The sequence below is a fragment of the Rhea americana genome, unplaced genomic scaffold, assembly GCF_003343005.1.
Source record: "Rhea americana isolate MKP2758 unplaced genomic scaffold, rheAme1 scaffold_189, whole genome shotgun sequence".
In the NCBI taxonomy this organism is placed as follows: domain Eukaryota; kingdom Metazoa; phylum Chordata; class Aves; order Rheiformes; family Rheidae; genus Rhea; species Rhea americana.
In genome coordinates, this window is record NW_028186027.1 from 762,971 (window position 1) to 787,865 (window position 24,895).

The window sequence follows — 24,895 nt, forward strand, 5'->3', positions numbered from 1 at the left end:
TAGACAAGTGAATCTCCTCTCTGCCTTAGTTTCCCCATCTGTAAGGTAGTGTCAGCCTTTTCACAGCATGTTTTGCCTCCTGTTGAAAAGCACAGTATAAGGTTAGGCATAAAAGGAACGAGCTACCAGCTGGTGATTCACTGGCTTTAGCTTGATTTGCCTTTTAATTTCCAAAGCTTTTGTATAGAGTTATTTGGGGGTCTCATTCTGCCTCCTGACGCATGCGTAGCCCTTGCACCCTCTGCCATTGGCAGGAGGGGCCCRGCTCACAAGGCAGAACGGTTTTCCGTAGAAGCAGTATAAAAGGGAGTTGCTACCAATTATGTGGTCAGGCCAGTTCATATGATAAAATATGATAAAGCAAATTACTCTGATTTCTGGTAAAAGTGGTAAAGATGGACCTGCAGGGTATTTTTGTGTGTGTGTGTGTGTGTGATTTGTATGTGCAGAAAGGGGCTGATCTGGCTGGTTGTAATGCAACAGTGAGATTTAAGCATAAATGTACTGCTGATCTTGGAGGTTTAATTACTTCCCTGAATGGGATAATGCAGCTGCTCTGAATTAAATGCAATGTGCAGCCTCTGAATTTATCAGGCTAATATAAAACCTTGCTGAACCACCCCTGTTAGCAAGGATTTGGCCCTTCCCCTGTGTTAAGGGGAAACAGTGGCAGATTTATGTGCGTTATTCTGTCGAGTTTAATAGTATTTGTGCAGGCGGCTGAGGAGGAGGCTGATCCCCGCGTGTGCAGCTCCGCGCGGCTGCAGCGGGCGAGCGAAGGATTTCTGCCCGCTGGCCTTGCCAGCAGTAGGTGTGCGTGCTGGGGGAGCCGGGGGCTTGGGGAGGGACCCGTTCATGTCAGCAGGCAGACGGTGCTGCGCCGACCTCGCCGACCGAAGCGAGCAAGCGAATCCGCAGCTTGGAAGCGAAGGGTCGCCGCGCTTTCCCAGCCGAGCGCCRCCGATGCCCKTTGCTGGAAGTGGAAGGAGCCTTTGCTGGAAGTGGAAGGAGCCGCCAGCTTGCCGAAAGGCTGGGAGGGGGAAGGAATGATTCACTTTGCAAAGCTCGTCCCGCTCCGCAGCGGAGAGCGGCTCCCCTGCTCCGAGGGCTGCGCCGTGCTCCGGGCGAGCCGCGCGGGCTGCGTCCCTCTCGGGTGTAAACCCTTTGCAGTCAAGGCAGAGGCGTTACCAAAGCGCACAGCAGTGCGCTGTCCCCTGCGGAGGAGGAGCGGCCGGCTCGGCTTTGGCACGCGTTAGCCCCCGTGTCCGTCCATCCATCCGTCTGCCGTGCACCCGTGCCGCACCTCGCTCGGCGCGCCTGGCCGAGTCCTACCAGCAAACCTCGCGGTGCAGAAGCCCGTCCGGCTGTTCCTTGGCTTTTGCTCATGTGAGCCCTCCTGTCTATTAACCTTTGGGTCCAGAAAGGGCTGAACTGATTTCTCTCTCGATTATAAACTATTACAATCCTTTTGGCATGAAAGGCAGCACACACATAATACAGTTAACTGTTTAGCAAAGGCTAAGAGCACAGGCCACAACTTTGCTTTATTTGAAGCCCATGTTGTCTGTCTTGCTCCTGGACAGGTTTAACTTTTGGAACGATTCCTTATCCCCTTCCCCCAGCTTATGATGCTTTTTTCTTTTCTTTTTTTTTTCCCCTGGCTCCTTTTTCTCCATTTGATAAATTGTCCATGCTGAGAGATCGACCGAGATGAAGTAGGACTTTATCATGATCATTTACTGAACTGCCACGAGTTTGTGGGGAAGAAATTTCCTGACAGAGAGAGTAATTAGTCTGGGCTATGGTCTCCCAAGGGAAGCACTGGAAGGGGGATCACCGGTCTTGAGCAGACGTTGTAAAATATTCCTCTAGGAATGGCAGCAGCAAGAGGGGAGGGGGAAAAGGACAGTGACTAACGCTTTCTGCCTCTGAGGTGCTGTCAGGTTCATAAAATAAAAATACAGCTCTTCGAAAGCTGTATTTGGTGCAACCGCTCTTTTCCCAGGAAGGAGTGAAGCGGTGATGTGAAAACTGCTAAATGCAAATACCAGATAAATGGGATCTGTTTGTAGAGTTTCTCAGTAGAAAGCACGGAGATGTTTTACTTAGGCACAACAGTAAAATGCTGGAACCTCAGCTTCAGGAGTTCAGTATGTTTTGCAATAGGAAGTTTTCCTATGCGCTACCGTGATGAAGTCACTTTGACTTTGCACCCTGAATTTTAGCCCATGCAAATTTTTTGCCTAAAGACAGCAGCACTTCCAGAATAGCGCAGCTGGGATTCCCCATGCTGGGACCTGGGGGTCTCCCCTGCCCTGCACTGAGGCCGATCCGGCTGCCAGCGCTGCTGTGCGTGCTCTCGAGCCCGAAATAAAGCACCCAACCTCCGCTGTGCTCCCAGCAGCTCCTGGTTTGACGTGGAGCACGTGGCGGTCTGTCTGGATGAGCAGAAAATAGCCGAATTCATGGAAGTCGTACAGGTTTGCGTCAAGCTTTGTCTCAAATGGTTTTTGAGGTCAATGTCACTTAACATCTGGAATGGTGTGAGCCAAGTTCCTTTATGCCTAAATATGTATCTATGTGTATCTTTTTTAGTAAAACCTGTTTTTAGTGGGAAGGCTGGATCCTTATACAGCCCTTGGTGGGAGGGCTGTTCCTTTATGCGAAGGAATGCAACCCTTGAGGAAATGCAGATTTGGCCGTTTGGGATTATCGAGTTATCCCATGCTGGGCCTAAATGACTTGTGATGGTTTGGAGGGTCACAGCGTTGTTACGTTGTTGGTATCCATCGGATCCAGAAGATGCAGCTGTGAATTTGATATCACCAGTCCTTATCTGCTTCTGTGTTTCGAGCAGAAATGTCTAGTGTGGAGAAGCAGCGTGGTGATGTTTGAGTTGGCTGCTCTTCTACACTGTAGGTGTCAGTGAGAAAAATGATCTTCTAAATGTTTGAGGGCAAAAAAAAAAAAAAAAAAAGAGCGATGCTACTGAGAATTAGCCTCACACCCAGCTTCTGACATTGCTTAATCCTCCACTTTCAGCTGCCTGCTCTCCAGGAAGCGGCTCCAATGCTGAATTTGTAATGAATTCTGTGCTAAGAGGTTCATGCATCAGTATCGTAAAATGACGTGACTGCTTTGTGTTCTGTCTTCAGCTCTTTTACAGAGATTAAACCTCCTTCAAAAGAAACTTTGAGAACTGAATAAAACATGCATTTTATTTTAGGTTTCCTTAGAAAAAGGAGATGCACAAGCTATCACTTTGATGCATTTTTTTTCCCTGAGTAAATTAGTTAGCTGATGAATTAATGAATATTTTGTATCTAATTATGGCACTGGACAACCATCTTGCCTCTTCTATAAAAAAAAAAAAAGCTATAATGCAACTCTGCTTTTCACTATTGACTCGGGAGGAGATCTTTCTCATTTGCAGCATCTATGAATGTGTTATTGCATGGGCTGTTGATCCGTTTCAGGGCCTTAATGCCACATAAGGATCAATGCAAGGAGTAAAGTGCACATCTGTAGTGCCCACCACCAAAGACTTTGCAGAACTCRAGACGAAGTTGCTAGAGGTTGTTGCGTCTAGTGGGGTAGCTTTAAATACTTGAGCTCCGTTAACCTTGTCAGGACTGCTTGGGTGCTTAAGTACCTCCTGGAATTAGTGCCTTAATTACACTCTTACAGCTGAGGATTAAGAACATTTGCATTGAAATGTGAAGCTTCCATKAAAGCTCTTCCTGCAAAAGCTGCCGCTTCCATGAAGCAACTCCCAGAAGTTGAAATTCTGAGCTGCAAGCTGGTGTYGAAAGAAAATGCAAATATTTCCCTTGCTATTCAGGGAGAGAACTGCTATTTTTGTGCTTAGTGAAATTGCATCTTGTAAAGCGCAGTGAGGTTTTTTGTTGTTGTTCTGACAAGCTCGTGCAGCTTACCTGCCGGCTAGCTGCTCCCTTATGGCCCAAGCCATGGATTAAAATACTAGTGTTGCAAGTGAAAAATTCAGCTGAGGGGAAAAAAAAAATAATCAGCCTCTCCATATTAATACCACCTARAGCATATAAGCTTCAGGTCCCGTCCATGGCTTGGACCAGGGCATCTGCGCTCACGTGCCATCCTGGACGTCCTTGCTTTCATATCTGACCTTCTCTCCTGCCGCTGTGTCCGTAAACCTCCTTTTCTTGCAGGTCGTGAGACTCCCTTYTTCCTTGCCAGCAGCCTAGGCCACCTAAATAACTGAGATTTCGTTTGATTCTGGTGTTTAAGCCCAAACACTCAGTTTGCCCTGTCTTTGAATCGTGTGACCGGGCAGAGTCTGTTTTCAGTCCGGGATGTCCTCAGCATGCTTTTCAGCCTCTGTTGCTTGTTTTGAACTGGCCTGAATTTCTAAGGATTAATTCCAGCTTTCCCTTTTGAAAAGTTGAAATGTTTTCTGGTTTTTTGTTTAGGGGAACAAAAGTAAATGTGGTCAGTATCTTTTTTCCAGTTTCCGCTATTCTAAACAAAYGTGTCCTTCAGGATCTTAATTCACTTAATTATTGGTCTGATTACTCTATTATCTCCAGATCACAAGATTTCCTTTTGTTTTTCCTGTACTAAGGTCAGGAATTCTTGCATCATTCTCAGTGTCAACTCTTTCTTTTCCCTTTGCCTCCAATGGCAAGATTTCCTCTGGCCTGATTAACTTTTCTTCTGGCATGGAGGTTTTTCTGTATTTCATTTCCACGATACAGGTTTGCTACATACCTAGTGCAAAAGGCTAGTCTATTAATAATAATATATTGAACTCRGCAATCTAAGCCAAATGAAGAGTGCTTGTTCTGTAGGTAAAACCAATTGGTATTCTGTGTAAAAGGCAAATAAGTACACCCTTATTCCTGTATTTAGCAGCAAGGTTTAGACATATCACAAACCTCTWTTTGCCAGTTCTTTGGGTCGTATCAATTCGTCTGGAACTAGACARGTATCTGGGGAACCTCCCCGAGGGCAAATTTTAAAAATACGGTGAGACATTGCAGCTTATCAGCTACAGTCTACCTGGAAGAACTTTTCCATCCATGCAGTCAGAAGGATTTGCGATCATGCCCTAAATACAGATCTAAATGCACAACTTCTTTCTCCTCTTATTTATAGGTCACCAATTACAGGCTGAATGTGTATCTAAATTAGCGTGCGTGCATGCATGCTGTGCACTACAATAACAATTTTGGTCTGCTATTGCTATGTGTTTCTTCTAACCTTACAACCGTATATTAATGCCGTATTGCAGCAGTATTGCTTTCAGTTCACTGATGTTAATTATTTGGGCTCTGGCAGTCACTGTAGTTACGTAACCATCTCATGACTGCTAGTGTTTGCAGGACTTTTTTTCAAGAACACAAGTGTCCAGCTTCAGTGTCCTTACTAAATTTGGTCTTTCGTTATGTTCTCTTCTCTCTTGACATCTTAAAACAGTTCAGAAGGTTTTTTTATATATTTATATATATATATTTATGTAGCTATATAAAAAAATTAAAAAAAATAGTGGTTTTGTAGCTCTATCTAAAGACTTCAAAGCAGGCATAGCCTTGAAATTATTGAGCGCGCGTGTTGTGTCTGGAAGGCACGCGTTGCTGGAGGAGGATACGATGTGTGAATTCTTAGGTTTGTTAGGCATTGAGGTGTCTCAGACAACTGGCTTGTTTTTGTAACTTATTTTGGGGTTAATAAAAAGAGCACCAGATTTTTTCAGGCCTTCAGTATTTGTTATGCTGAGCTCACAGCGCAGGCTGCCGTCTTTTGTATATGCAGAATAAACTGAGCAATGAAATATGAGGCTTCTGCTCTGTGGCCTGGTGATGTTGGGAGCATAAGCTGAAGCATCATAAACTAAGCCAGAAGAGCAGTTTATACACTGTCGCCACTCTAGAAATGAGATTCATGGCCCAGATTTCCCAGCTCCGCGTTTGCAGAGCATCGCGCGAGAGCCAGCAGGTATCRTCGCAGGTCGTTCTACTGCAAACACGTCGTGTTAACGTTGCAGCTTCACCCCTCCGAGATCCTCTTGGGTGCTGTGATCCAGCTCTGAAGACAGGGTCAGACCAACCCCGCTGCCAYGTTCAGGGACAAAATATTACTGAGCGACATTCATTCTCCCGCTAACCGCTTTGCGTTAGGAGAAGCGGCCTGCTGGGCGCAGTAGAGAGGACGTCGTGTTTGTTGGGAGCAGCRCCTTCTACATCGCCTCCCAGGCGAACGTCTCCGTGCAGGATCTGTTTGGCTTGCTGAGTGCTCCAGTCCCTGTGGCATTTTGAGCCTGCTGTGCGTTGGCTCTTGGAAAAATCCACGTTTCCTCCTCTTGGATTGGGCCCCTCTATTGTTATCTGCGCTATTGTCRCTTCAAGCTGCGGTTATTGTGGATCTGCAAAATGACCCTGGGCACCTTGTTCTCGCTTTGCTGAGCTGGGAAAGTTATGTATCAAGCACTTAGAAATGCAGTTAATAAACATGAATCCACCRAAGGTGGTGGACTTCAGTTCAATGTAGCTGCCGAGGAAGGTTCTCTCRGGTGTCTTTTCATGTTGTGCTTCCCAAATATGAAGTGAGAAGCGGGAGTTGTTGAGCCAATGCAGTTACTACTGCATTGRGGAACCTGGAAAATAGAAAAGCATCAACTGAGAGGCGTTCTTGCCACTAACGGGACTTGGGGGGCTTGTGGTGTAAATTGAGTGGTATTAATTTTGAGATGCTCTAAAAAGCCAGCTGTAAGCATCCAGGCTGGCACTCCTGCACAGGGTGCTGGCTTTTGGCACCTTTGTGCARTTGCAACTTGAATCACTTGCTCTGGATTGACCTCTTCTGTCTCCTCTGGGTCTTCTACTGCATCTCCTGAGAGGTGATTCCCCTGGTCAGCAATTARAAGAAAATCTTAAAACTTAATGAAACAGCTCTGCTTTCTCTTCCTCCCAGCCACCCCCAAATTGCTAATTTCCTGGAAAATCCATAAAACAACTGGAAATGACTGGCAGAGTCTCTTGTTCAACTCCAGTCACTTCCTAAGTATCTAAAACAAACTTTTAACTGGGTTTTCAAAGCCTGGAGAGGGAGGCTGTGTGTGCAGAAGAGATCACCTATTTTGGCAACCTCATGGTTCACATTCGATCTTAATTTCATTGTATTTGGGGTTTGTTGCTTTTGCTTTGTAGCGATGCTGGATCGTCAGAGGCGTTCYGTGATCCCCCAGCATTACTCCATCGTTGTCCGTTGACCTAACGCACTCTTTATTTTTCTCCCCTGCTTTTTATAGCTAACCCATTAGGCTGTAGTGAGACCAATCACTTTGTAATTGGTCGTGGTTTTGTATTCGAATGGGTTTCCAAACTGCAGAAGCAGTTTGCCTGTCTGTCTGTCCCTCTCTCTTAATTTAAACGAAATCTGYCCCTCCGCTCAGTTCCAGAAGCTTAGAAATAATGAAGTCTTAACCCTTGCCACTTGTGTGGAATTGCGGAAATTTGAAATGCCGATAACCTTTTAAACCCAACTATGCGAGTAGCTTTCAAGAATAAAATATGCTGCTGGAACTGCTATCTTGTCTGATGGGTTTTAGCCCTAGGCGGGTTTGTACAATAGGTTACGAACCCCTTAATAATAAGGATTTATAGTGGGAATCCTGCTGTATTCTTAATTATGCTTTTGCTGCAGGGTGACATTATAATGCATTAATACCATACGTATGGCAGATAGTGGGCTGCTTGTTTCTGTGCGGTTTTATTTAATTATAGAATTTTATCTGAGCAACGTTATTGGTCTGCGCTTGTAGTTCTTCGTTGTTTGAGTGAGCGTGCTGCCAGTTAACTTCCTTGCAACCAGGCCTCTGGGGTGATGACTTTAAGGGTTTCCCTTGCCACACGCGGAGCTAAGARCGAGATGGGTGACAGTGCCTGGTCTCAGAAATCAGGAGGAAAGATAAGCACAGGAGGCACCAGCATGGACTACTTATGCTGTCATCGAAAGATCTCAGTGTGCTTTGGTGATGCAGCAAGGTGCTGCTGCAGGTGGGACGGTGCTGCTCTTGCCTTTGGGTGAACTGCTCAACCACAAAGCATTTCACGAAGAAGAAGAGTTTGCTGCTGCCTTCGTTCCCAGAAGCAGCCTCGCTGGGGAGCTGCGCAGTGCACGTGTGCACGTGCACAGATGCACCTTCAACTCTGAACCATCCTTAATGTTGCATTACATGTTGCTCCCTATTTAAGCTGCCCAGGTGTTAGGGGCTGCACAGGGCAGGAGAGGACAACCAGTCCCTTATGCCTCGTCCCTGATTTAACGAGCCTGAAACTGTTAAGTGGTTCTAGGGAGAACGCTTCATCGGTGTTTGAGTTCTCTAAATGCTGTCCTCCTGGAACAGCAGCCTCAGAAGGGATTTCCTTTGTATTTCAAGGCATATCTGGATTTTAGTGATGATATTTGGCTTCTCAGAAGTAGCCTCCCTGTAAGGCAGCGTGTGAGCCTGCGCGGGAGGCGTTGGAAAGGAGGAGTGCTGCGCGGGAACGTTGCCTGACGTCGCCTGGCTTGCCTTCAGCATGCTTCCAGCCTTCCTAGCTAACGTCTGCAAACCTGCCTTGCTGCTTGGCCTTCCTGATTTTGGCTTAAGCATATGTTTACTCTAAGCAGAGCAGTCTTGTGGGGCTCGGGTGTGAAGCCCGAGGCATTGCTGACCAGTGATGCGGGTCGTTGTCCAGAGCAGCTGGATGCTTTGGCCACCTCTCGTCCTCCCAGGGGTTGGAAGGAGGGGAGGAACTCTGCCTGTAAAGCATTTTGGGTAGGATAGCTGTAGCCTTCAGCAATAACTGGCCATCCAGATGCAGGCATGCACATGCATACCTTTTTTTTTTCTTTTTTTTTCCCCTCCCAGGACAACCTTGGTATGTCCTTGGCAATTACTGATGCTGCACGCAGAGACTGAGCGCAAAACTTCTGCGTTTGTTGATAGTAAATCTAAGGGGTTTTTACCCGTAAGTTAGGTTTCACTTAGCCCCTGCGAGGAGGCTGCGATAGCCAAGGATGCCCCCGATGCAGGGTTAGTGTGACCTTCCTGGAGCACCGCTCTGCTCTGTGCTCCCTGAGTGAAGCTKCCTCTCCCTGCATGCAAACGAGTCGAGGCAGACGGCTCCTTTTGCACGAAGCTCTCCTGTCTTTTGGTGATGAAAGACCCCAGGACTCGTTAATAATCTTCTGCGTGTCTCAATGGACTTAYTGGCTCCAAACTTCAGTGTTGGCTCTAGGGAGGAAAAAATCGGAAAGACCATTAAAACGGGCACCGCGGCTTCACGTCCGTCAGGGCAGGGAAGTGGACACGACGCCCATCAGGGCTGGCCGCGAGCCGCGTCCCCGCGGGGCCGCGCGTGCCAGGCTGCGCGTCCGCCCTCCTGGGAGGAAGCTCCTCGAAGGCTTCTGCGGCTCGGCCCCGCCGCCTTCCCGGAGGCCGCGGGCTTGCCCGCCCCRCGGGGCCCGTCCGTCTCCGAGACCGCCGGGGGGGCGCTGGAGGATGGCGTCGGGAGCAAGGCAGCGCTTCAAGCTCTGCTTTTGCATCCTGCTCACGTAGGAAGATGTTAGCTGCTCCTGCCATGGACGCTCCAGAGCRGGGAATTACTTTGCAGGAGTCGAAACGTCCTCTGTGTCACAAGGAGAAAAAAGGTTCAGCGTCCAGCGCGTCTTCTGCTGCCTTGGCTTTTTCTGGGCTTCTACAAACAAATACCTTTCTCTCCATTAATCAGGACTCGGTTGCTCTGGATAGTTTGTTTTAAGATAAAGTTTTGTTTTGGAGATGAATTGCCAGTTGCTATGTTTTTGTGGCTGCCTGCCTGCGTGGAAGGGCTGACCGCCTCCCCAGCCCTGGGATGACTCCTCAGCCGCACCCAGCTCCTTTTGGGGGTATTCTTTCTTTTATTATTATTTTTTTCCCCCAACAAGGCCTATGCGAGTGTGGAATTAAATCAGTGTGCYTCAGTCTCAGTAACCACTCTAAGGCTCATCGCTGGTATTGCTTTGAGGGTTGCTGAAGGGCTCTCTCCTATTCCTGCAGAGTTCCCCCAGTTTTTCCCAATATATTTTGGTTTTATGAGTTTGTCCCTGTTCACACTTAAGGCTCTTCTTCAGCCTTGATTGATCAGAATCCCTTTGAAGGTGTGGAGGTGGCCACCCTGCTAAGTTACTCATAACTGGTGTGCTCGTATTAATTTRGGATGTAAAAGGTTTGGGGAGGCGGTATTTCCCCTGATCTAAGGGGGGGGGGGAAATATCTAAAAGCCCCACAACCACTTTAGAGACACGTGTGATGCTTCAGTGGAAAAGAACAGGTTAAGCTCAAAACCAAACTGAGTGAGCTGCAACTACGTCTGAACTGCAGCTCTATATTTAAACACAGCATTTTTGTATTTTAATAATTTACTGGGAAAGAACAACCTAAAAAACTGTGGCATATGCTATTTTCAAGATAATCTGCTTCTCAGTCCTGTCGGAGTGCTTTGCAGTGCAGTTGAGGACAAGTTGTAGAGGACCCGGGATGCTTTAAAGTGTTCGTTCTCTTTAGATTTATCTCCCTTTTCCTTCCCCCTTGCCCCCCAAGTTTATATTCTTGTAACCTCTTAACAGTTAAATCAACATACTCTACAATGAACCTATGTTTGAGYTGGCACGTGACTCTGGGAGAGTATTTTTTTTTTTCTTGGAGAGCGAGGGTACGAAGAGAGTCGAGGAAGCAGGACTTCCCCTGTGTTAGATAGCGCTGCCGTTTTGACTRCGATATAACCTTGACTGTCTCTGGGTCGAACCAGTGTTTAGCAGCAGATGGATTGTGAGAAGTAATCAGTGCTGTGCACTTATTTCATTACTGTTTGGTTTTATGCAATGCAGAGCAACTCCCTGCATTTGAAGAAAAGTTTGTGGCTTTTTTAGYGCTGAAAAGGTATCTGCAAGCCTTTGCTGTTGTGTTTTGATTGCAGGAAGATTGATCCAGTTTGCTTTTTCAGATGTGAACGTTTGGGGCACGTCCAGCTCATGCTTGCAACTCGGTCCTTAGTGCATCTTATGTCTGGTTAATGGGGAAGACAAACTTACCTACAAGGAAGCAAAAAGGTGGGGAGAGTCACTTGGTCCTGCATCAGCCTCTCCAGAGCTGGCACAACTTGATCCTGGGGAAAAGCGCAGCCACGGAGCTGCTGTTTCATAAAATCAAGTTGCAGATTCCTCTTATCCTTACGTCATGAAAGAGCAAAACTGCACGTGGTTAAGGGTGGAAGAGGGTATTCGAGCACGGAGCACCTCTCCAGGGCGCTCTCAAGAGCGATTTCAAATAGGAGGGGGTTTGAATCTGCCTCAACAACAACATACTCTTGTGATCTTTGCCTTTCCCAGCGGTGCCAGCAGCAGTCGCTTCACGTCTCCGGAGCTCAGCCCTCGCACAGCGTAAGAGAGACATCGCCAAGCACTTTGCCTCTGCTGCTGGGAAACCAGCTGCGGGAGYTGGGGTTGCTTAAGCAAACGCGCTTTCCTCCTCTCTGCCTCTCTGCTCTCCCTCCCCACCCATTTTTGTTTTTCTCTTGGTGGCTGGTYGTAGGAAACGCTTGGTTGGACTGACCCAAGCGATTCTCGCTCCAAATGATCACGTGAGGTACAAGGACCTTGCAGGCTTCCAGATGGGCTGCAGTAAACATCCTTCATATGAAGATCAGTAGGTACCAGAGGAGCTCCAGCTTAGACTGTATCTTGTAGTGAAGTTAATTGACCCAAATGTTCTGAGCTTAACGGCCTTCAACTTCTGAAACATGACCCGCGTTGACCGTAAGGCCCAAACTCGACAGCAAGCCCTCTGGGCTCTGTGGCAGTATCCCAGAAATGCTGCTGTGGCTCCGAATTGGTGCTTGCCTACAAAAGTGAGTAATGCAGTCAGCACCCAAGCCGTTGGTTTTATTTGGAGGTGAGGTTTATGTCGCACCATCCCCCTGCTTCCCTCCGGCATTGCATGGTCTTTATGTATTGGCTTCACTGGAGAGGAGCGTTGGCTGCTTCGGAGAGGCAAAAGCAAGCGTTTCGTGCTGAAATGGTGACCAGCAAAAAACAAAATACACATCATGAGGCTTTGGGTTTCAGTCGATAACCTCCACTGAAGCAATTAATGCTTCTCCCTCGTTGCCTGCAGGCCCGAGCAGAAACCGCTGCGTCGCTCGTGCTTCCTTCAGGCTCCGCCGCAGCTCCTGCAAAATTCCTGAGAACGGGACTCGAGGGCTGCGCGTGGAGGGAAGGCAACCGTCGGAGACCCCTTGAACCGAGGGAGGCGGTTCAGAGGCATGTTTGCGATGGAAGGAGAACTCAGCATCGCAGGACAGGCTGTAGTTTCCCTTTTTTCTCCCCTCTTAGCCAGTTCCTGCTTAGCTGACTCCACACTCCTCTTGTCAGTACTGCAGAGTTGCCAATTTATGTGACAACCTTGGGCTGGCTGAAAAAGACTTTTTTTTTTTTTTTTTTCCCTCTCTTCACCCCCAAGTTATCAAAGCTGTATTTCTTGGGCTTCCTTATTTGGCTTCAATGGCAAGATCAGATGACACGATGACTAGCCCAGTAAGTTTTTATCTGAAGGAAAGGCTACTGATGGAAGCTGTTGCAAAATCAGCCACCCTGTTCGCCTGTGATTTTATATTGGTCATTTAAGGACTGTCTTTGTCCGCTTGAAATCAGCCTGTTTTTGCCTGCTGGCCTCATCCTTTTCAGTGCATCCTTTGAAATTTGAGGGCAAAACACCAAATTCCTTTCTTATGCAAATGGCTTGTAGTTTTTGATTCAAGTTCTAAATGACTTGTCCTTTGCAAATAAGTCTCCAAGCTCCAGGTTATCGGTTCTCCTTTCACCTTTTTTTATCCTCCTCCAAAATAAGGATCTGATCACCAGTCCTGCTGCTTTGTTAGGAACTGTGTTAACCCTTGTAGTTTTTTTCTCTTTATTTTTTTTTGTCTGGCTCTGTCTGGACCTCTGTAACCTTGTCCAGAGCCAGGCGTCAGAGTCAGGGAGCTCCCAGGGATTTTAGCAAAAATTTGAGTTACAGTTGTTTGGGCAGAAGAGCAATAAATAATTGTCCTGTAATTGTTGCAGGAGAGCGTGCCGTGTATTCACTATTTCCAAAACACTCCTTTTAACTGAAATCTCRTTTCAGAACATACTTTGCTTTTTTTCCCCTATGCATTTGATTCCTTCCCCCCGCCCCAAATCTCACAGTAAACTACATTCACTGTATCTCTAGCACGGTAGGAATACTCATCCTCATGGTTTTCTAGAGGCGGAGAAGCCGCCCGTCCTTTAATGACCCATCCGTAGGCTGCTTCTCCCTGGGGAGATTTGCTGCTGCTGCCCCCCCAAGCAGGGAGGGCTTTACAGGAGACCCGGCTCGGCGGGAGCCTTTCAGGACCCCTTTCCTGATCCGAAGATCCCCTAACGGAGCGCGGCTCCGAGCGCCTGTCGTTTTGGGCCGGCGGGCGAGCTCGAGGCTGGCCGTGGCGTTGCCGGGGTCCCGCTCGCGGGCCGCCCGGCTGCCCTCGGAGGCWGGGGCACGAGCTCCGGGAAAGCGTGCGCTCCTTCCCCAGACCTATTCTTAGAGCCTAAAAGAAATAGTTGTGCAAGGCTCTCTTCCTCCCCTGGTGCCAGCGTGCATCGGCTTCCCGTTGGCATCTCGGGGGTGTTTTCTTGAGCAATTTCTATTTGGGAATCTCCCAGGGGCTTATTTTATTTCATTTTCTACTCAGTTTATAGATTGAAGACCAGGGTAAGCAATTGTACCTGAGCCTCTCAAGCGTCTCGTTGCTCTTCAAGAAATAGGAGGCTCTAATTGTCTAATGCTCTAGATTATTGAAAATTCTGAACTGTGATTTATCGACTCTTTCAGCTTAACAAAATTAACCTAGCAGTTGTTGCTGTGGGTTTTCCCTCTGCAGCGTTGTGTTAGATGGTCACAATTTACAAAATCTGCTTGAGGATTGTTTTTTTGAAAAGTTTTTATTGTCTTAATAAAGTCAATCTAGTGTAAAACTTCTCTTGGGTTGTATGAAAATTGCAACTTATATTGTATTTGCCACTATTTTTTTTTTTAATCACTTATTTCCAACTCTTAACTGGACTTGCGAAGACACCACCTATGCAATAGTTTTGACCTTTTTTTCCTAACTGCATGAGGTTTGCCTTGAGCTGCTAACTTCGAACTGCTTAAATCAGGGAATGAAATTGTCTTTAGCTCCCTCTCCTGGGTAGTTAAGGCATTTGCCCCCATGATGTTGCTGCTTTTGCAAACTTCATCTCTTTCTAAGCATCTTTGTGCGCAGTGGAAGTAGTAAGGAGCAGAAGCTACCTGAATAGGATTGGGGAATGTGATTTAAAAAAAAAAGAAAAAAAGAAAAAGAAATGTAATAAATAAGCAAAAGCCAAGCCTCGCAGCCTGAGCTGGAGCCAGGCTTACCTTGCGCATGCCGTGAAAGAGCTGGAGACCTGCATTTCTTGGGCTTTGCTGCTGGTGAAGGAGGGGCTGCATGTCTGTACAGGGTGAGCTCAGGAGTTTGGGGCTGCTCTTCCCCTGAATTTCATGCTCTGGGGGTTGGGTTTCTCGGAGCCGTTTTCTTTTCAGGCCCTGGGAAGCTGTAGAGGGGAAGGCTCTGCAGAGTCCTGGCCTCTATGGCCCTTCTGAGCAATCCTCAAGATGACTTTTCCAGGCTAGGTGTTAAGATCAGCCTTTCTGAGCCAGGGTTATCTTAACTTCCTTGCCTGGGTCTCTTCAGCATCYGCATGGCAGGTGAAATCTCAGGGCTGTCTTCAACGCTTTCTGAGTAACGCTGCATGTGCTTTTTCTTTGTTTTCAGATTGAGAAAATCATGAGTTCCATCGGCGAAGGCATTGACTTTTCTCAGGAACAGCAGAGGATCTCAGGTAGCGTACCCAGCTTGCGTGTGTGTCTCTGTGTTTTCATATAGAGCACAGCGAGGTCCTGGCTGTGGTCTTCAGCCTGATGGCCGTGGTGGGGGAACTCTGGTTGCTCTTGTGTTTATTAGTACTCACCCAGTGTCTTTGGTGTGGGTGTGTAGGGTGTCTTGCTTCTTGAGACTGGCTGCCTCTTTAAATTTTGGAATTTAGTATCGCTGTTTAAGATATCATTAATTCAGAGATAATTTTGCATCTTCAAATAACTTCGAGCCAACGCTTATTGATGGGACTTGTGGCTTCTGATACCTTGAGTGATTCCTTACAGCCCTTCCCTCAAGGTGGGTAAGGTCTCAGGATGGCTCCTTCCGTGCAGAGATGACAATCGTTGGCTTGTGCGAGTGGCCTGGGGTGCTGCTTGTGCTCTTCTGCGAGTCTGAAGGAGTAAATCAGCTCTTGAATGGCTGGCTCATTGCACCCTCTCCCACAGCTCAATAACCAGGGTGTTCTGATACTTAACTTCACAACTAGTTTGCTCATTGTGCAGGAGGAGAATCAAGTTTTCCATGCTCAAGAAAAATCTTAATTTGCAGCTGAAAGTTGTAAAGTCTCCGGCCAGTATCCTAGGGATAGAAAGCTCTGCTGATCTCCTTGCTCCTACAATTACTGTTGTTCTCAACATAGCCCCTGCGAAAGTCAAACCAACTGCTTGCTATTCTGTCCTGCCTTTTGTAATATGCTTGTCTCAAGTTTCCATTCTTCTGTGGTGGATGGTGGAAAACAACAAAATTGTCTTTAAGCAGTCAGTTTGAAACAGAGCTGCTGTATATTTGTCTGCTGGCAGGTCTCAGAGTCCCCGCAACAATCTTGTTTTTGTTTCAAATACACAATGCAGTAGCAAGATGCTCTTTTCTGACATTTTTGGTTGCCTAAACGCAGAGCTGTGCTCTTCAGAGATCAGAGCATTKTTTTTTAACCCTCAGCACTTCAGGATTTTGTGCCTTGTTTTGTAAAATTAGTTCTACCTGTTTTTCTTTAAGGTTCACAAAATCCTTTCAAGTTCTGGATGATGGAATGGGAATTTTGTRTTCAGAATTGTTGTACATCAGAGTCACTGCAGTCAGGATTTTTCCATATATGCAAGAATATTTTTTGTATTTAAGCACATCTCAGATCTGTGGTATGRTTGGTTTTAATGCCCCTAACCACCACCTAGGAGGAGAGAGATTTTTCCCTTTCTTCCCTTTTCCAGGCTGTGCTGGGCGTTGGGTCTCCCTCATGTTTTCCGGACRCTACTGCCATGTCCCTTGGAAGGTCAGAGAGGACACTGATGCTCTAACCTAGCAGATGAACCCTGCTTTAGGGAGGGACTAAAATTAGCCATTATGAGRCCTCTCGTGTAAGCAGTTCCATGGGCACTTTTTTTTTTTCCTGTATCAGATTAGGAAATGAAAAAAAAATAGCCTGCTCACAGCCTCTTGAACGTCTCATGGTCTTAAGCCAGCACAGAGGTAAGGAAGAACGGCGTTGTAGTTGTCGCTAGCCTGGGCTTCGRAGTTGGTGTTTAGCTCTGGCCAGGTTCCCTTGACCTCTGCTTTCGTCCCCGTGCAGCGCCGTCGCTGAGGCCAGCCTCAGTTTACCGTGGGCGCTTGTACGGTCTGCGTCTCAGCTGGAGCTTTTGGGCGGCGGATCCCCGACAAGGTTTGGGTGCTCTGGAGGAGCGTCTTGGGCACACGGAGCTGCTTCTGCTGCCCGACCTGATGTGGGAAGTCCAGAGGAGCTGGAGCGTTCCAGAGATTTTCCAGCAAAGCTACTGTTTTTCTGCAACCCATAAAGTGCATTTGCCAGAATATTTTTGTATATCCTAGTCGTTCACCCAATAGAATTGCCCCCTTGTAGCTCCAAATCAGATAAAACTTTGTGATTTCCTTCTTTTTTTATAGAAAAGTATTTTATCTGTATGCTTCTGTGGCCTTGAAGCAGTTTTATTAATTTTACCTTTTATAAATAGTGTGTGTGGTGATTTAGTGGTGCATTTTGTCTTCGCCTTTTCTAATTTCCATAAAAAGGTGAAGGAGGAATCTTAGTGTCATTTGGTGCATTGATTTTCCTCAAACAGTGCAAGCATTAAGAGCCTCCACCGGCCATGTTTGCAACTGTTATAACTCTTATCTCCGCAATGCAGCATTGGAGCAACAGGAGAGGACACCGGGTTAAAACGCTTTCGTTTTCATAAATGTTATAAGTACAGGAGGCTGGGGCTTGGGGAATTGAGAGCTCTGCGCCGAGCTTGTATTCAGGATCCAGACTAGAAAAATGACATCAGGACCGAGCCCTAGTTAAAAAAAAAAAAAAAAAAATCTTCCTTCGATGCTCAATATTACGGCCTCGTTGCGTGCTTGGAGCTGCACGTTGGATCGGTCGTGTTTTGCAGTTCTACCAGCTTTTGCTGGAATTTCCCCAAGTTCGCTCCCTTTGCAGATAATCTATACTTTTTTTTTTCCTCCTTTCTTTGAGGAAAGCACGTGTGAAGGGAAGGTGAAACAGAGGAAGGAGGCTGTGATATCCGTGCGGGCGCCCCGGAGACTTTTCTGCACTGTTCACAGGCTGGGGAAAAATCGTACTCCTTTCCCAGCCTGCTGTCCCAATGCTTCGACGTTGCTACGTGCTGCTCGGGAGGTTTGGTTTCATTCTGCTCTTCCCAAGGTGCAGTTGCACTCTGGAAACCAGCAGCTTGTTGACAGACCCGTCCGCTCGGCGGCTGCGGGCTGAGCTGCCGGCCTTGGGGCACGTCGTCTCCCCTGCGCGGTGCAGCGGAGGCTGCAGCCTTCAAAGGAGGAGATAATTGCACGGCTTTAGTGGTGCCTTTTGAAACTGGGGCTGTTTGTAGTGAAACGYGGCGCTCAGAACCCGATGGAATAGATGCCGGTGAACTTTGCCGTCTGGGGCTGGAAGTGCCTGAATGCCATGCGCTGCTCAAGGGTTTTAGAAAATTGAAAYGTCTCTCAACAGTGTTGCTGTAGGAGATGCTTTCAGCTGGTGAGACGGGTTCAGCTGCGGCTCTCCTGTCCTCTGCTGCGTGTCTGAGCTGCCGAAGGGCCGCGGTCAGGACCGCAAGGAGCCGCCCCCAGCCTTGTCCCCGAGCCTCTGGGACTTCCCTGGGCAGAGCCTTCTGTCTGCTGCYCGGCCGTCTCTGCGAGAGCAGCGGCTGTGCTGGGAGCAGAGCCTGAGCCGATGCTGGCCGCCGGCCGGGGCGGCTCTTGGCTGGGTTGGCTTTGGCGTGCTCCTGAATTTGGGTGATGCTGGGCTTTCCCTAAGCACAGCTGTAGGCATTGACATCTGCTAAGCAAGACTGCTTGTGGCAGAACGCTCTCTTTAAATTTTTCATCCCTAAACTGTTGTATGTAGACTGCTTTAAACAGGTAGCATCCCCTCTTGACGGGATGCTGRCAAGCATCTGTGCACGCTCGCTGTGATAAACCTCATCTTGTGTCCGTCTGTCCATCTGGGTTTTTGCACGCGGAGGGCTCCAGCRTGCAACCCCGTGGGAGTTCAACCCGCTCCTTAGGGCTCGGGCTTCCTAGGGTCTGATGGCTTTGCGGCGCGACGTGGCGTGGGATGGGGGATCCGCTCTAATGCCAGGGCAAGCGTTCAGCGTGCGACGTTGTGCCGAGCCCTCCCTCCCCGCGATGGGCCGCGGCTGTGGCAGCGTGCACGAGCGAGCGATCGCTATCGTTGGTGAAAGCCCGACGTGGAGGGGAGAGGAGGAGCTTTCGCTCCAGCAGACGCTGCTGCTGTGCAGGGAGCTGTCAGCAAAATGGACACCTGTCTCCTGGAAGCAGGCGGACCCGCGAGCCACGCGGCCGCGGGTCGTGTCTTTTCCTGCAGGCTGGGCTGCCCGGCCCTTGGGTCGGGGCCCCTCTTACGCACGCCAGCCGTACGTACGCAGCTGGAGTCGCAGCGTTTCTCCCTGCTTCTCTTTCCTTTCCTGGGAACGTGGCTAGCCAGAAGGTGGGAAATGCTTTGCCAGCCTCTTGCTGTAAGGAGGCGAGTGTGTCCTGGGGCATGTGAACTTTTCATCTTTGCAGCTCTTAACTTTTGCTTCTCAGGCCTTTGGGACTGTTTGAATCGTTCAGGTCCTATCACAAATGAGCAGGGAGCTGCAAGGAGCTTTCCATGTGCTCTCACGTCCCTGGAACGAGACAGCCTTTGAGGGTACCGGAGCTCCTGACTCRAGTTTTGTGTCTGGGGTTGCTGATTTGCCTGTGAAAGTAAGCTGCCTTGCTTGGCTGTGGAGTTAAATATGTTTGGAGTCTGTTTATTAAGCACTTATTGCATGTATCTGCATTGGATTTAGGTGAAGCGAAGACCCTTGGAGTCGTGCTGCTGGCACGTTAGCCCAGGGCCTGAGACAYTTGGCTTCAGGTCCCTGCTATGCCCCAGATTCCCCATGCAACTTTGGGCACATAGCTGGCTTCTGTACTGTCGATCCCTCCCCTGCAAAAAACAGCAGCAGCACTTCCATGTCTTGCCCTGGCATTACGGATGAACACGTTAACTTCTCAGGCCCTTGGATATTAAGATGATTTAATGTATCCTGACATCTTTATAGAATTTAAGGTTAGAGTCTATTTCCTGACCAGCAGGTTTGTCCCTCTGATTTCCTGGTGGAGCATGCAAGAAAGTCTTCCAAATGTATTTCTCTGGCTGAAACCCAAGAGCAGGGTAGCCCAGGTGAGGGGAGAAGTCTGTTGGCTGAAGCATTTGCTGAACTGTGTTTATAAGCCTGCTTTGGAGGGTGAGTGATCAAGGAGCAGCATCTCTTAGGGATGCTGTACACCACCTAACCTCTGCCTTAGAGAGTTTTTGCTGGGGAGCAGAGCGCTGTGTATTTGGCCTCAGTGACTTAGCCTGAGGTCTGTGTCTCTGTACACGGGTGATTTGCACTCGTGCATTTATCTATCTTCAGCAACCTACTTCTGATCCTCTCTCCCTCCTGGAYGTGGGTCGGAGGGGTTAGGGGAGCGCAACTCTTGCGGCAGCCGCTCAGTCCTGTTGCGCTGCTGCTCCTCGTAGCGCCGCTGGCATTGCCAGCAGGACCTGTGCTGCCCGCTGGGGTCCCCCGATCCCCCGAAACGGAGCTGAGGGCTCTCTGCTCACGGGATCAGCCTGACGCAGGTGGAGGCCTGCTGCGTCGGGCAGGGAATGCGTTTGGGGTTTGGCGAGTTAACTCCTGAGACGTGAGAAACGTGCTTGGTGTTTTACTGGGCGAGAGRGGGGGAAATTGTTAGCAATCCGCATGAGGCTCGTCGGCCGTCGTTCCGGCAAGGCTGGATGCTGGCCCCGTTTCTCACATCTGAGAACGTTAATAACTGACTTGGTTCTCCCTGCCTGTCCGTTGGGGCTAGCTTTACTCCATCCACTGCTTTGCCCCCCTCCATGCCCACCCCCAGCATCATTATAGAGATAGGATTCCTCAAATTTGGAGCATGAGAAAGGAGGATGGAGCTGACTTGCCTGAAGACTAGCGTTTGCTTTAGTCAGAAGTTGYGGTCAGGCTCATGCCGGGGGTGGCACGGTGCCTGGGGTTCGTTTACTCCTGTGTCACCCTYGTACCGGGCATGTTTTGGACATCTCTGTTCTCAGCCTAAGCAAGCAGGTTCTTTGCATTTGTGTTTTGCTTTTTCAAGTTAACCCACTCTTCCTCCCCCCATGCAATCTCCCTACTCCACTTTGCCTTGATTTGAAGTGGTTTCAAAACTGGAAAACCTGAAGTTGGTGTCRCTGTAGATTTACCCTGTAAAAGAAGAAATGTCTATACAAGTGTACAAAAGACTGAGTAGTAAATGTTTGTTGCAAAAGCAGATTCAGGAGTTCAGAGGAAGGAATTGCTGTGGTTTCATTCCCCTTGCCAATACTCCGTCTGCTTCCAGAAATGCTGTAGTAGGCAGCAAACAGTTTCCACACCTCTCTCTTGATAAATTAATTCTGAGCCAGCCACAAATCACTTTGAACTGTCAAAGCGAACCTGTAACGTCATTTTTTTTGCAAACTCATGCTGTTGTAGTCCATCATCGAGTAAATATTGAGAAGTCGGTAATTTCCATTCGAGAGTTACAAAGCTGCTGCCTCCCTCCCCTCTGCTGCAGCTTCTGCCGTGAAGGCTGATCGCTGCTTGTACAGTGGATGGAAAAGCTGGGAGGGGTAAGAGGATGAGGAGAAGGGAGGGACAGGCAATGCGAGAGCAGGAGACAGGGCTGAGAGTGGAGCAGCAAGCGTGGAGCTCGCTGCCTTCAGACAAAGCACTCTGCCGCAGCTCTCCGCAAGGACACACAATTGCCTGGTAAAAGGACACGACTCTCCGGCCACTCGCGGATCGCCAGGAAGGAAGGATGGAGACCGTGGCCAAGCAGGAGCTTGTTGCATAAATTCCAGGTTTAGGTGCTGCCCTGCTGCATGGGCTGCGTTAGGGAAGGGAGACGGAAAGCTTCCGCGCTCTCTGCGTCTCTCGTGCTGCAGCGTGCACTGGAAAGACCGGCCGGCTCTCGTGAACCCGCCGCGCGCGGCTCGCCTGGTGGAGGAGCTCTCCTGTGGATCAGAGCAGCAGGATCCTGTGTCCCACGAATTTCCAGATCACGCCGTGAGCTCTGTGTCATGCCGCTGTTGCAGCAGGGCGGGGGTGGGAAGGATGGCTTGGAAGGTACCAAACAGCTTCACCTGACCTGAAGGTTTAAAGAAAGCAAAATTGGTTTTCCTGGTCATCTTCTTTTCTGTGCATATACCCTTGAAACACAGACGTGCTAAGATGCCTGCAAGAATTCTGCATGTCTTGCATACCAAATTATCTGAGCCCTGATGAAAAGGAGATCTCTGAACTTTTCTTATCGTATCTAAGGTCTCAAGCTTTGCTAGAGGAAAGTAACAAGTCGCTGGACTCTCTTCCCAGGGGTGAGGGAAGGGGAGCTTGCCTGCACAGCTTTGTAGGGTGTTGGCAAGAATCTCATTTATCAAAAACTGAAAGGAGGTGCCAGGGCATGTCTTGGACTTGAGCTGCTGCAGGAAGAGGAGTGAGTGTGCTTGCATTTGGTCTCTTTTTTATTGTGGTGTGGTTTGGAAGCRCGGAAGTAAAATGCCTCCTTCTCCAGAGCTGCTCCTGCGTGAGTGAGGGGCTCAGATGTAGCACCTTCATTTAGCTGAAGAAAACGAAGGAAGGGCAAATACAAGCATGCACCGAGCACCTGGCAGGACCGAATGTACTGAGTGAAAAACGTACCGATTCCTCTCTGTTGCCGTCACCCGATGCAGTGCTGTAGTTAGACTTTCCAGCGTAGACAGCCAGCCCGGTCCGAGCAGTACGCTAAAATGCCGTGCTTCCAGATAGGCGGTAAAATGACAGTGCCAGGACTCGCAGACTTGTGCTCGGTGTTGCTCACGCCTCTGCTCCTCCTGACACAATAACRGAGAGGGAAAAACCCTTACCATGGTTTGCCTCTTTCAGGACTGCTTGGGGAAAAAAAGTATAAGCCCTTCTTTTCTTCTGCTGCAGTTTGTGTGCTTTTTTTGTCTTGCATGTCTTCCTGTGGACAGCTGCTCTCTAGTCTGGCTTCTGCTGCTTTTCTGAAAGCCCGTCGTGTCTGTCTGTGTCTCGGCTGCATGAAGATGTATTTTCTCTCTAGCTGCTTTGTGCCTCCGTTGCTGCCGGCCCTCTCCGCTGGCCYGCTGCACGGGGTAACGCATCCGAAGTTGCATGGACGAGAGGACCTGCCCGGCTCTGCGCGCTTGTGAGCAGCTCTGCTCCGTTCCCTCACACCTGCGACTCCTGCTGGGAATGCCGCGGGGAAAAGCGTGCTGCCCTCCTCCCGCCCCCTTCGGATGAGCCAAGGAGTGGATCAGCATCCCTGCGGGGTTGGGCTTCATATGTTTGCCTGGCAAGAAATTCGCCCGAGCCCTGAAAGCAGTGCATGTGATGTCATGGTCCCAGGAGCGCTTCTAAACAGTTTGCTCGGGCAAGGTTGTTTTTTTTTGAGTGTTAACTGGGATACAAATTAAACCCGAAACCCGGGGAGACACTGGAATTTTGTTGTCCATGCTCTGTGCGCACAAGAGGAATTGTCTGCCAGCTGATCTGTTGTACTCTGAGCATAATTTTTTGAGTTCCTTTATGGTAATGACTATGATGTGGCAATGCCATCTGTCTTCCTCAGAGTGCCGCTGCTACCGCCTTAACGGTTTTTCCCTTTTCAAGCGTCTGCCGATTCCTCTCTCGTCAGGTTCGCGGATGCTGGAGCAGAGTGTCGGGGAGTGGCTGGAGTCCGTTGGCCTGCAGCAATATGAGAGTAAGCTGCTTTTGAACGGCTTTGATGATGTCCGCTTCCTGGTAAGTTGCCGGGTGGGACCTACGGGCTCTGACAAACGCGTTGGCCAAACCTTGACTTGGTACTGAGACCCTRTGTCAGCTGCAGGGCAGGTCTGGGGTCTGCAGCCCCAGCAGGATGGTCKTGGGGGTGTGTAGAAGGTTAGACGAAAGGAGGAAATGAGGGTTGTGTTGGATTGTTCATCCTCACATTTAATTCAATTTAATTGTTAAAATTTTATATCAAAATTACAGTAAAAAACTACTTACTTTGCCCCCAGATATCTTTAATATCTGCTTTACTCCAGAAATGGGAACTGAAATTCATTACTGTTTTCAAGAAGTCACTGAACAGTCTGTGTCCTGGGCTGTGAAGGTGATAGACCTCTGGGTATCTGCAGAAGTGTTGAAAGTATTCTTACTTTAAGCATGCTGGCTGAATGTTAATGATCTGCAGCTAATTGYGTTGACACTGTTGGCTCTGAAACCTAACGCTGACAACAACCTAATGTTTCACATTGAGGGTATTTAGTAACCAGTRATTAGAAACTTAAAGCTGCATGGTATAAAAATTTAAGAGTTTTCTTAATACAATTAACTGCAAAGAGAAAAATTGTTGGCGGTGGGAGAGAGGGCTTCCTGCACGGTTTGACGAGATGCCTTTCAGTGTGCAGGCTCGTCAAATTTTGCAAATGTACGATTTCTGAAAGTRGAGAAAAGCTAAAGTACTTTGGGCTAGTGTAATGCTCTGCCTTGCAAAGGAAGTGGTGGCTTCCCCCGGGGCTGTGGTGGCGCAGCGAGGTGATGTGCCGCAGGACGTGAGCCTGACAGCTGTAGTGCGAGGCAGGTGAAGCGGGCTCCGAAAACGCTGCAGGGAGCCGCTGCGACTGTTCGGAGTCGGGGGAGCCTCTTGCTTCCTTGAGCTGCGATACGGCAGCCGTCTGGCGATGGTGAGGGTATATGGAGCAGCTGGAGAAAGAGGAGAAGACTGAATGGAGCGTGGTTGGAGGGGTGAGGAAGTGCAAGGGCGTACCTGGAGGGTCGGGAGGAATACTTAAAAGCAGGATGTGATTCCACTCTTCAGAAGTGACCTCACCAACAGGATGAACGTTCCTGTGAATGTTGTGCGATCTTCAGAGCACCCCTGGAAGTTGAGTGCTGCAGCAGAGCAGCCCCATGCGAGTACCCAGCCAGATCTCCTGGCCTCCACRGCAGACAGCTTCGCCCTTCGTCTCCCTTTAGCCGGGCAGGGCCAACGCGCCTCTGGAGAGCTGGATTTCCCCGTAGGTTACGCACCCCCAGGCGGCAGCGGGCGCTGTCGGCGTGCGGGAGCTCAGGACCGCGGACAGCGGCCGCCGCCCGCGCCCCGTGCCGCCGGCACCCCACGATGCCGGCACCCCGGAGCCCCTGGGGCAGCAGGTTGCGGTGTCCCCGTGAGCCCATTCGGCTCCAATGAAGGTGCCTTTTCTCAGTGCTGGGACGTGCTGGAGAGGGTGTGAGGGGTTTAAATGAAACGTCTCCTAAGTCTCTGCTTAGGATCCTCTGCCGGTGGGTATTTGACTCTTGTAGTATCAGYTCCCAGTCCAGCAGTTAGCAGAGGAAATGCCTACA

The 24,895-nt window shown here is 49.0% G+C and overlaps 1 protein-coding gene across 1 annotated transcript in view; it reads left to right on the forward strand.

Annotated features, from left to right (window-relative positions):
- ANKS1A (ankyrin repeat and sterile alpha motif domain containing 1A) overlaps nt 1-24,895 on the forward strand; it is a 78,240-nt gene that overhangs the window by 26,745 nt on the left and 26,600 nt on the right. Inside the window, exons 13-14 of the mRNA XM_085302294.1 lie at nt 14,874-14,940; nt 23,202-23,308. Coding sequence (XP_085158420.1) covers nt 14,874-14,940; nt 23,202-23,308 — 174 coding nt within the window. The remainder of the gene's footprint in view (nt 1-14,873; nt 14,941-23,201; nt 23,309-24,895) is intronic.